The sequence below is a fragment of the Stegodyphus dumicola genome, chromosome 10 (genome assembly GCF_044657685.1).
Source record: "Stegodyphus dumicola isolate Sdum_Otavi_A_Nest chromosome 10, ASM4465768v1".
NCBI classification, from domain to species: Eukaryota; Metazoa; Arthropoda; class Arachnida; order Araneae; family Eresidae; genus Stegodyphus; species Stegodyphus dumicola.
In genome coordinates, this window is record NC_140777.1 from 95,588,605 (window position 1) to 95,601,995 (window position 13,391).

Here is a 13,391-nt window from a genome sequence, read left to right on the forward strand (position 1 = left end):
GTACTCTGATGCTTTGCAGTGAAGCTGTCTTCACCGTTATTGCCTGACAGTGTGAAGGCTGTGTCGTTGATTGTTCCAGTGTGTTTATAGTAGATCTTCGATGACTATAAAAGTGTTTTGGAGCTGTCCCGATAAATATTGGTAAATAAAGTATGTTTCGATATTCTATCAAGTGCTGTCGTCGTTATTCACTCCAAATCCACAAGAACGCCATATGAACGTGAAGGAAGAAAATAACGTAATAACTGGTGTCAGGAAAAACGCAACAGTATAATAAATAACTAAACTAATACAATTCAGGCTTAATTGTCTCTGTGTCATAGAAGCAAGATAAAATTTAACGGAACAACTTGTCGTTAGTCACCAAGCTCATGATGCATGGCCAAATATGTATAGTGAAGGATAGCTAAATTTGTTGAAGATAGCTGCACCATGGCCGCGCCAGGTTTAAAGGTTTTTGGATATTGCAAAACGAAGGTGAAGTTTTCCAATTAACGGATTTTGTAAAGAAATGTGGAGAAGCTGTAATAAATGAAGATGATATAAAAGAAGTTTTTCATTGTGACGCTGCTTTTCAATCATCAATCAATTAATGAATGGCAAAATTTGTAATATGGTACTAGATCCATAAAATACCTCTACTGTTAGTGAAGAAAGTGACAGAGAAGTTACTGAAAACGAGAAAATTTCGATTGACAAGTTAGTTGGAATTTTCAAAACAGCAGTTACAAGACTTCAACAATGTAACTGAACAAGAGATTTTGTCTGTCTACTGGATTAAAGAGAGAGTATTATCACAAAAAACGAAGCAACTTAAGCAATGTACATTGAAAGAAATGTTTAATAAGGTAAACAAATAAATATTAAGCTTTTTTTTTTTTTTTGTAAATTTTGATACCCTTTAGATCATAAATACTTCATTATTTCATAAATCAGGATTTCATATTTTGAATTTTATAATTTCTACATGCCACTTACTAGATTTAAACTGTTGATCTAATATCAGGGAAAATCCCAAATCCGGAATCGAAGTCCCGATGAGTCCGGATTTTGGACTTTGTACTGTATATATTGGGCAAGTAAAAATGGCGATCCATGTTTTCTGACCTCCTTTTAAAATTAAGAGACCCATCAGATCAACACCAATAATCTCAAAAATTAAGGCATCTCTGATTCTGTCTTCAGGTAGAAGTGCTTGAGGAGTCTTATAATATGAGAGTCGAATGTTCAACATCGTGCACATTTTTGGATTACTTTACATACTGTCTTCCTACTCTTTATAATCCAATATTTTTCACATAAAGTGCACGTAACGAATCGTACTTCAGCATGACTTAGCCCTTCATGTTCCGATTTAATCAATTTTAATACTAATGGATGATGAAGTAAAATTGGGTAACGACAGTCAGCATCATCATCTCTCTGAAAGATATGTGTCTTGGAGATACGTATCCATTGGAGTCCATGTGTAGAGCACGTATTCTTGTATCTTTCAATCCTTCAAAAGATTCTTGTTGGATCGGTCAGAAATCGTTGTTTCAGCTCTTTTTATTTCTTCGACCGAAATTCTGCCATGAGGTTTAGACACGACTTTTATGGTCTTTTTGAAACTTGAAATATTGTCAAAGAGGTTAAATTTACCTGTATTTGTGTTATTGCTCACTGATCTAATTCCCCAGTCTGTTCATGCTTTTACAGATTCTGTAGTGATGAGTGTAGTGATGATTCTGTAGTAATTTTAAAGCTAACTGCTGACTTACAGTTGTGAGACCAAATATATATATATCTCCTCTGCAAGTAGGGATTGCAGCACTTTTGTATAGAAAGCGTGGATTGCACAGATTACTTAGTGTGCTCAGATCATAGGATTTTGCTCGTTATACGTGGAACACGCATGTTTTTAATGTCCTCCATCATCCAGCCACCTCTGACTCTTAATCAACTAGCATTTTCTTAATTTGTATTATGATAATGCACTCTTCGGTGTGTGAACTATTGATGGGTACAACACATAGTTCAGTTAAAGGATATACCTTCAGCAAAAAGTATTGGATATGTTGGAACTGTTCTGTTGAAACTGATATCCAACCTGAAAACTCCCAACATCATCAACACAAGACCTATGAGACAGAGTAACATAAAAGATGTTATACCATCTCTCAGGATGATCAGCCTGGTCCATCCAGAAAAACAAGAAAGCAATAATGCGAGTATAAACTTCACACAATAATTCATTCCAGTACAATTTATCTTTTACATCTCCTTTTCAGAGAAAGCCATGAAAACCAGCCATGCAGTCAGCTCCTTTGACTAGACTCGAAACCAAAGCAGGTAGAAATACCATTATCCAGTAGTCTTAACTACTTGCTCACTTGTGGAGCAAAACATTTCAGAAATGATGATTAACATCACAGTGTGATTTAAATAGAAACTCATAATACCTCAGCCCATTCAAATATTAACAGAAGACGGGCACAAAATTGATACAACTGCACCAAACTGATTGATACAACAGCAAACTGATTGATACAACACAAAATTGATACAACAGCATGCAATGATATACCAAACTTCTGTGAGTTTCTTTATATTTGTATGCTCCTTAGTTTATCTAGCAATTTTTTCAATTTTCAGTTAGTCGTTATGTATTTCATATGCATCATTGGCCTCAATATATTATACAGTACAAAGTCCAAGATCTGGACCTCAAAGCCACCGATAACCTTTTTTTTTTTAATGCTTTACACATGCGCATTTGATTCCCCCCCTCTGTAATAAAAACATGTGGATAGTTGGACTAAATAAAATACCATGTTATTCAAGAAACAATTTTAGCATAAATTTGTGTGCTCAATAATTTGGCTGTGTAGCTATGTATCTGCTTAGCCATACATCTCAAACTGAAACATTCTAGTACATTGAAACATCATTGATTTTACACCTATTAATATTTTATATCCCTGATACCAAACTGGCAAATCATTATTTATTATATTTTGCTTTCATCACTGAGTGTTTATCAACACGTGACAGCTTGAGTAATGACTCATGCAGAAATGCCTAAACAATTTTTTTTCATATTAATAATTGAATAACAAAGTACATGGTAACCTTTTATGTCAACATTATGCTTGGCGATGGTAATAGATTTAAGTTAAATGTGATAAGAAATGTTGATGAGGGAGAATTTAACAAAAATTTCTTTCTGTATGTTAAAAATAGATTTTGTTAATGATACTCATAGACCAAAAGATTACATTTAGTGCTATTTGAATTAAGATTAACTGATTTGTTATTCACATAAACCCAGAATTGGCGCCACAGGTCATATGGCTGCACAGGGTGACAGAATTTGGGGAAGGCAAAATTTTTGGAGTTTAGAAAAGCACAGAACAACAAAATTAAAGGATGACAAAATTTTTAGAATTTAGGGAAAGCACTGTGATGCAAAATTTAAGGGCAGCGAAAATGTAGAATGGAAGGCGCATGGTAGCAGAATTTAGGACCTGCAGAGATTGCATCAGGTGGTAAGATATCTTGCACCAGCCCTCGATAAACCTAAAGTGTATGTGGAAATTTATTTACTCAGGACTCAGATAAACTTTAAGCATGTGCAAGAAATACACCAGAACTTTTTTAATATGATTATGTGATCCCTATTCACCGTATTAAAAATATACTTTTTTAATTGTATTGCGAAAGCTGTTTTTTATAGTTACACTCAAACCTGTTTTTCTGTGGTGAATAGGGACTGCATAATCACACAAAAAAAGACTGCACAAAAACAGGTTTGAGTGTAGACATTAGTATAATAAATAATTGAAATAATACAATTAACTAAATACAATGTCTCAGTGCGCAATAGAAGCAAGACAGAACTTAGCAGAACAACTTATCTTTCATCAACAACCTCGTCATACATAGCCAATAGTGTATAGCGGATGCTGTTAAGCTAGGCTAAAATTATACTTTACTGATTGCGAGAAATTTCAATTAATATAGCTAATTATGCGCTGTTCGTTAACTTTCTGATTTGATCCAGCTTATTATTTTTTTTCTAGTTGTTATTATTACAGCAGTTTTATGAAATGTCATTCAGGTAGTCTCAGTTTGTTTGAACTTTGAAGTTTGAACTTTCAATTATGTCAAAAAGAATTTCTAATTCTGGAGCTGCAACAGGATCTACAAAATGAAAGCATGTTTCAAGGTCCATCCAAAAAAAAAAAAAAAAAAAAAAAAAAAAAAAAAAAAGTGGAATTGCTGCAAAAATGGATAAAGGTTCCATCTCAGAATTATGCCAGGAGTATGGCATTGCAAAGCAATTATATATGTCATAAGAAAACAGAAAAAGGAATTTTTTGTGGATTCTGGCACCCACTTGCTATGAATTACAGAAAAACAATGCGTTATGCTAAAAGAGATGATCATGACAAAGTGATGATTGAATGGGTCAGACGGCATGGGAACGAGAGCGGACCATTAAGGGGTCCAATTCTAATGTCTCAAGCCAAAATATTTGGTGAAGAAATGAACTTAAAAACTGAGTGCATATATTCAACAGGTTGGTTAAACAAATTTAAAAATTGCCGTGGTATAAGGCAATTAAAAATTTTAGGTGAAATGCTTCAGCTGATACTGAAGCTGCTGAACTATTTCCAGATGAATTCATTAAAACTCATTAATAATGAAACTTTATTTCCAGAATAAATTTACAGTGTTGATAAAACTGTTCTTTTCTAACAATATGTACCACAAAATAGCTTGGTAACTTCTACAGAAAGGCCTCCAACTGGTGTTAAAGATTCCAAAGCGAGACTAACAAGCATGTGCGAATGCTGCAGGAACGCACAAGTGTTAACTTTTCATAATCAGAAAAAATACACTACCTCGAGCATTTAAAGGAGTAAAGATTTTCGTTGTTATATATAGTGCAAATAAAGGAAGGTGGATGACATAAGTATTAATGAATTTTGTCAAAGATAATGCATATGTATTATTCTTTCCTCCAAATTGTACATCCATCATTCAGTCTATGGATATAATAATAGTTCATGCACTGAAATGCAAATATAAAGTAGCATTTTAAATATCCATGTTAAATTTCTTGAATAATGGCAAGACTTTTCAAGAATTTCTGAAATATTTTAGCATAAAATCTGCTGTGTAGAGCATTGCAAGATTGTGGGAAAATGTGTCTCTTGGCATAATTTATGGCCAGCTACCATATTTAATGGTGAGGATGATGAAGATGATTGCCACGAATATGAAGATTTTTGGATATCGCAAACCAAAAGTGAAATTTTCCAATTAATGGATTTGGTAAAGAAATGTGGAGAAGCAGTAATAATGATGATGTAACTGAAGTCATCAATCAATTAACGGATGGCAAAATCTGTAGTGTGGTTCTAGATCCAGAACATACCACTAAGACATACCGTTAACGATAGTAAAGAAAGTGACAGAGAGGTTATTGGAAATGAAAAAATTTTGATTGACATGTTAATCCGAATTCTTGACACAGCAGTTACAGGAACTGAACAAGAAATTATGTCTGTTTACAGAATTAAAAAGAAAGTATTAACATAAGAAACGAAGCAAATTAAACTTGTATTGAAAGAAATGTTTGATAAAGTAAAAAAATAAATATTAAGCCTTTTTTTTTTTTTTTTTTTTTTGTAAAATTTGATACCTTTTGGATCATAAATGCTTTATTAGTTCATAAATCACGATTTCATATTTTTAATTTTGTAATTACTACATGCCATCTTACTAGATTTAAACTGATGATCTAATATCCGGAATCGCTGAAGTCCCGATCTTTGTACTGTAGTTATAAATTGGCGGGGAAAAAATTCCGAAAACAAGGTTAAAATTAATGTATTCTATTATTATTATGAGTGATGAGATTTTGGCAATACATTTGTGCGTGACATTTGCGAGTATGAGAAGAGCCACTTCAAATATGAAATGCTAGTACATTAATAACTGGTGTAAATGCTAGAATTTTCATTGCAAGCTTGAAAACATGCATGCATTGTGTCATACAGGTGATGAATGCCAGTTTGTGGGATGGAGTTCCATGCCTGTTGCACTTCATCAGTCAATACAGGGGTCAACATGTCAACTATCTGTAGAGCATGTTGGTTATAACAGTGGTATGAGAGTAAGCATTATCCTGTTGGAAAACACCTCCTTGAATGCTGTTCATGAATGGCAGCAGGACAGGTTGAATCACCTGACTGAAGTACAGATTTGCAGTCAGGGTGCATGGGATAACTGTGAGAGTGCTCCTATTGTCATATGAAATTGTTCCCCACGCCATAACTCCAGGTGTAGGTCCAGTGTGTCTAGGGCACAAACAAGTAGGCACTTAGGTGGCCTCCTTGTAACCAACAAACAGTCTTATCTGAGTATGCAAATATCGTTAATAACCAGTACATGTGCCATGTGTTGGTAGATGGCACTTTCAAATGTGATGTTAATGTTTTATTTTCCATATGTCAATTTTATCTCCAGATACAGTCTAGAATGTAATGCAGGTGGCATCCAGATGAGTTTAACGTCCAATTGCTGACCAAAATCTCTGCGGATTTAAATTGTTTAACTTTGATAACATTCGCTGCAGTATCGATAGTCATATTCGAAGGAACTCCATTGATTTGTCCCATTATTGCTGCCACTCATTGCAGAAATCTAAAGGGCTTTAAAATGCGGTTTCTCAATATCTGGCAATCTGTGCTGCACAAGATGGCCTCTAATTTGTTTCGTACATCCTTGCTGGGGAGCAGTCTTGTTTTCCATGCATTGAGGTGTTCTGCTATTCTTTCATATATGGCCTTCACCACCACAGTTACAGCACTTTGGGGCTGGTTTCGTGTCACACCTATTCCATTTCGAGGTCTTGACTTATATGATCGAATCGTCTAGATGAGCAGTCACTAGCTTCTGGGCTTGAGCAACTTGGTTGGGTGGCAGTCTCTATGAGTTGCATGCTGAGCTCCCTCAAATTTCATGGCGTACACTAAAGCACTTTTTAAATCCTTGACATCGACCATGCACAGGGCTTTCTGTATCTCAAGATCCCTTATACCATTGATGAAATACTGCAGAGATAGAATATCCCTTGTTTCTGATGAGCAATCTGAAAAATCAAAAAGGGACAGTCTTTCAGCATCCATGGCAAGCTTTTGGAGAGTTTCTGTGGGTGAGATTTTAACTGAAGTCTGCTATAGATTTTTAAGCACTTCTCATCAAATGCAGCTCCAGCATGCCAGGCAGAGCTTCAGAATTAAGCCTCTGGTTTTGAGAAGAGTATAAAGGATATCTGCTACATCTGCTGTAAGAGAAGTGGTGACATGGCAGGCTTTGAAGCTAAAGCATCATCCATTTGCCACTATAGAAAACTGTGTCTTATACACTGGAGAGAGCCAGGAGGTCTTTCCATCATATGTAAATAACTTTAGAGAGGGTTGGGATGACATATGCTTTAATTTAAAGACGATAGAATTCTGACCATCAGTTTTTATGGATTTCTTTAAACTGTCAACTTCCTTGGTGACAGCAGCAGAAACTCTGTTATCATTTTGTTGTTTGACAGTTCTTATTCGAATGTTTTTCTTTGATTTGTTGTTCAGCACAGAAACTCTGGGTTGCATTTCTCCAACTTCATCTTCAACCATTTCTATTCTGCCTTCTATAGCCTCAATTCTTCTTCTTCTTCCTTTTTTTTTTTTTTTTTCAAGTAATTTCACTTTTCATTTTCTCTTGGTCTACTTTTATCTTCTCTTGGTCTGCTTTCACAATTCTTTAACACCTTTAATCTCTTCATTAACACATTTTTGTTCCACATTCATATCTTCTTTAAATGCAGCAAATCTGCCACCAACTATCTGAACTGCTCCTCCATGCTCTTGTTACCAGGATTCAACCCGTCTCCTGACACCGAAAATTGTTGTGTGCTTATGGTTTTGAATAGATTGAATGCACACAAAACCAATGACAGCTTGATAAAACTTATTTTTATAAAAAGAAACAATTTACAGTTCTGGAACCTTTCACAAAAACTACTCGTACAGCTCTTCTCAATATCACAGAGTACAATCAATAGTTACTCTGCAAACTGCTAAGAATGTTGCTAAACACAACACAATGCAAAGTGCATCTGAAAGGCAAAGTTGTCATGAATATGTCAATACTCCGAAGTAGCTCTGAACTAACAACTATGAAACTGATGCTTTTCCTGGTCTTATATAGTTTTCTCGCGGCTGCTGAGAAATTTCTAGTACTTTTCTCTTCTCGAAATTGCTGGAATGCATAAGAAGGCTGGAATATGGTTACATTTACATATGGAATTAACTACATTTATTCAATTACAGTACCCAATATATTTATGCATGGAACAGACTCAAATAGCGGCCAAGTTTAGTGACAAAAATTAGTAGACAAAATCATCGCCAGCTTGGTGATAATTCGATGTTAAATAGAATTACTCCTATATCCTTACTTTTCTGGCAAAGCTTTGCTTCTTTAGATTTTAATGTTACATTATTTTAAAAAAAAAGACAATTTCACATACAATTTTATTAAAATTATTAATATAGGTACAAAATTTGTAAAAATATATATTCATAATATGCTTAAAACTTATAGGTATTTCACCCTATTTTATGAGGTAAGTTCTTAGATTATGTTCCATAGTATTTAATGAATCACTGTAAATTGCATTCCATTATCGAAGCCCTGAAAATTTTAGTATTTAATGAATCACTGTAAATAAGATTACATTATCGAAGCCTTGAAAATTTAAGCGATATAAATAAATAAATAAAATACATTCAAATACTGAATATCCACCAGCTCCTGAAATCCGCATTCCCTCTCAAAATATAAACATTTAGTTTATAGGTTCTGGAAACTGCAACATGGAGTACGAAATATTGAAGGAAAAATGCTTACTGGATAATGGCGTCATAATGACCGAATAAAAATGAGTCATAACGGAAATACCAAATTATTGACTTCATGATAAGAGTTTTTTCCTCCTCCAATCTGCATCGAGGTAAAAAAGCAGACGATTGACTCAACTTTTATCAAGTTCGAGCTTCACGTTGTACTTTCTGAGCTTCGTTATTTCACGAGATTGTTTAGTGATGTCATTTTTTTTTTTTTAATTCAGATACTTTGTGGATAAAATAAGAATATTTTTAATTTCAGCGCCTTTTTAAGGCAATGACAGATAAGAAACGCATTCGTGATTTTACTGCTTGCAACATTGAAAAATGCATTGACGGTAATGAAAAAAAGGGGAGGTTCTGCTAAAGATGGAGGCAGGTGCTACTGCTCGGTTTATAGCAGAATCGTATTGAATTGCCACACGGACTGTGTATGATATACGGAACAATAAGGAAAAGCTGTTGAAATTTTACAGCAACTGTGATTCTAACACTTAGCAGATTCATGCTGATTTAAAAATAGAAAAGCCTAATGTAAATGAACAATATAATATAATCAGTTTATATATGTAATAATAATTTAATGCATATAATTAATTATTGTATTAATGTATATAATAATTTAATTAAATGTATCTAATACGCTTTATTTATTTTGCACTTTTAGTCTGAATATTTTATTTTCTGTCTTGAAATCTGCAAAATCCGCACAACCTCTGGTACCAAGTGTTGTGGATTTCTGGACTTCTACTGTATTTGCAAATATTTTATTTATATTTCTGTAGCCATTCAGTATTTGCATTTAATTAATGTTAATATTTTTTAATGTTCATTAGTTATATTACTTTTTGTTCTACAACTGCAATGAACAATACTGCTTTTTTTTATTCCTTTGTTGTTATATCTAAAATATTAAGGAAGCAGTTGATTCATTCAGTACTTTATTCGAAAGATGTGATTACAGTATGAAAAAATATAAAAATTATTATTTAGTTCCAAGTCAGGAAACTGAAAGACATGAAATCGCAATACCATCTGGCCAAGCTGTACCTTGTGTTCAGTATGTAGATGAAGGAGGGGGAACGAGTGTATTTTCTGCACCAAGTAGCCATATGTATGTTCAAATTTATTTCATTATTGAAGTATATAATTCTAAGAATTATGCTTTTAATTTTTTTGTTTGTTGCTGTATGTTTAGTTACATTTTTAAATGCAGTTTTGCATTCCTTTAAAATTAGAATCTGAAGCCTCAACTCCTCTTTAAATTAGATTTTTAAAACCACACAAGTAAGTTTGATCTGCATGTCTGTTGTGATATTGAAAGGCTAATAAAAAGGGAGCATACAGTGGTTAATGAAACTTTAATACCTCCTATTTCTCTACAGCTAATTTATTTTTCAGAAATGAATATGTATGTATACTGCAGCATTATTTGAAGGGGGCAGTTAATTTTTAATATCACAAAACGTACCTAAAGTAATAAAGTTCAAATTACTAAAAAGCACAAAAATATTCATTTCTTTGCTTTTTATATTTAATGTAGAGTCATCCCTCACTACTTCGTGGTTCATTTATAGCATCCTCAGTACATCGCAGATTGTTAAAAATTACTCATCAAAAATTTAAAATTGAGGAATTATGGCGTGAAAGTTGCCTGTGTACCAGCAGAACGCAGGGAGTGCCCAAACAATTCAAAATTCATGTCTCTGATTGGCTGGCTAGCATAACGCCATGACTACAAGGGATTTATATCTGACGAAGTTCACCACTGTGCCGTAGATAAGGCTGTGAGGCTGGCTCTCTTGGTAGCCCCTGAAGGGTTCTCCAACGTCACGGCAGAAGAAGTTAACACACTGATCGAGTGCCACTCAAACCCCCTAACCAATGAGGAATTCGTCGAAATGACAAGATCGTTGAGTGAGGAAGAAGAGGAAGTAGCTGACAATGGTGAGGACAATGAACCTGAAGAACGTGGAAACTTTACCTTTGGAAAACCTGCAAGAGCTCTGCAACAAAGGGCCCAAGAAATCGATGAAAACATGGTCAGAGCCGTAGAATTCAGTAACTGTATTGATGTGTAATGCCGTTGTACAAGGGAATCTTTGCTCAGAAGAAAAACAATGGTCACGACTCCACGATGTTCCTTGTGCGCCGAAAGCATTCTGCAGAAGCTCCTCCTGCTGCCTCTACGCCGCCTCCTGTAGCTACCCCAGCTCTATCCGAAGCTGCCACCAATGATCCAGCGCCCTTGGCACCTGACGATGAGGCATCATCTGAGGAGCAGTAAAGTTCTCATTAACCTATGCAGTAAATCATTTTCATATTTTTCACCTCCATCGTACTGCACAGGTGTCTCATCAGCATTTATAAAGATCATGCGAAGAGAAGCTATTGTCGGAGGTGAGTTACGTACCTTATTATAAAAGAAAAGTTGTTATAAGAATAAAAGAGTTCTAAAATCATATTTGTACACTTTAGTTACATCTACGTATGTTACACACACACACGTATCATATTTATATTTTTTATACACTATTTTATGTATGTTATTTATACTATTAATATTTTATTTACATAATTGAAACTATTCTTTAATGTTCTAATGATAACATGTGCACTTATATGGTTTCATATGCACTTATTGATATTATACATACACAAAAAATCTACATATGTTAAAAATGAGAGGGGAACACTACTTCGTGGTTTTTCACTTATCGTGGCCGGTTCTGGTCCCTATTAACCACGATAACTGAGGAATGACTGTATTATTAACTACCTGAAATCATGTATGATGTATCATAGTTTATAAAGTAGAAAAGTTCAAATTTAAACAAATAAGACACATTAATTTAGAAGCCAAACAACAAAAATCAGCATTATATTTTAGGTGCTGTTATAGATGTTAAGAATTGCCCAACTAGAAAGTGTGTTGTTGTAAGTGCTTCTAAATTATTGGTGGCATTGGACAAAGGAGATGGGCACGAATTTAAAATCAGACTGGAAGTCTGATTCAAAGTCATAAGAAACTTCTAAAATGTAAAAATCAACTTCCCAACTGCACATTTAAGTAAAGTGACCAGATTTCAAAGATCAAAATTCAGGATGCTATATACAGTCAGAAGTCGTTAATTCGAACACCCATAATCTGGAATGATCTATAATCCGTACCTCAAAGCTACAAACTTTCTGCGCATGTGTCGCTTTGACGCATGCGCATAAGACCTTTACGGCTGCGAATATGAGTGTGTGCATGCGCAAAATACGTTTACAAATACGCGTTTAATGTATAACGGACAGTATAAGCTAAGCTAAAATTATCTAATTCAGTTAATGTTGCAGATTGTGTTGTTCCTTAATCTTCGAATTGGATCCGCCTTATTATTTTTTTGCAGACTGTTAGAGCAATTTTATAAAAGTAAGCTTGAACTTTCAATCATGTCAAATAGAATTTTTGATATATATTTACTAATATGTAAAGGATCTACAAAGCGAAAGTGTGTTTCGAAGTCCATTAAACAAAAAGTGGAATTGCTGCAAAAAAGGGATAAAGGCATATCCTTTGTTTATCTAACCATTCCGAAATCTGTTTATCAATTTCACGCTGCTCTGCGCGTGTGTGTGGGGGAGGGAACGACGTGGCACGCAATGAACTGGAAGTTGATCTGTCAGCACTATCCTTATCTTCAGGGCAGATGTTTTTATTTTATTTGGCTTATAATTCCTTACTAAATGTAGTATTTCATCTCGATGTACTCCGTCTTTGATATGATTTAAATCAAATTCCTCATCGTTATAATTCGCTTCCGAATTATAACAAATTCTTCATCTCGATGTACTCCGTCTTTGATATGATTTAAATCAAATTCCTCATTGTTATAATTCGCTTCCGAATTATAATCAAATTCTTTGTCATTATAATTCGCTTACGATAGCGAAGAAAGTGACACAGAGTTTATTGAAAACGAAAAAATTTCGAATGACAAATTAGTCGGTATTCTGGACACAGCAATTATAGGACTTAAACAGCGGAACTTTGTAACTGAACAAGAAATTATGTCTCTTTATAGAATTAAAGAGAAAGTATTATCACATAAAAAACGAAGCAACTTAAACAACTTACCTTGAAAGAAATGTTTAATAAAGTAAACAAATAAATATTAAGCTTTTTTTTTTTGTAAATTTTTATACTCTTTAGATCATAATTGTTCTTTATTTCATAAATTACGTTTTCATATTTTTAATTTTATAATTTCTGCATGCCATCTTACCAGACTTAAACTGATGATCTATAATCCGGAAAAATCGATAATCCGGAATCGCCGAAGTCTTGACGAGTACGGATTAACGACTTTTGACTGTATATAATTTTTCAAATAATTTTGTCACCAAATAAATTATTTTATTGTTATTGTAGTAAAGATGGAATGTAGGTCAACA

The 13,391-nt window shown here is 34.1% G+C and overlaps 1 protein-coding gene across 1 annotated transcript in view; it reads left to right on the forward strand.

The window, feature by feature from the left end:
- The window catches only part of LOC118185271 (DNA-binding protein RFX2-like), a 178,574-nt gene that overhangs the window by 56,679 nt on the left and 108,504 nt on the right, over window positions 1-13,391 (forward strand). Inside the window, exon 4 of the mRNA XM_085825280.1 lies at window positions 9,945-10,065. Within this exon, the coding sequence (XP_085681406.1) occupies window positions 9,945-10,065 (121 nt within the window). The remainder of the gene's footprint in view (window positions 1-9,944; window positions 10,066-13,391) is intronic.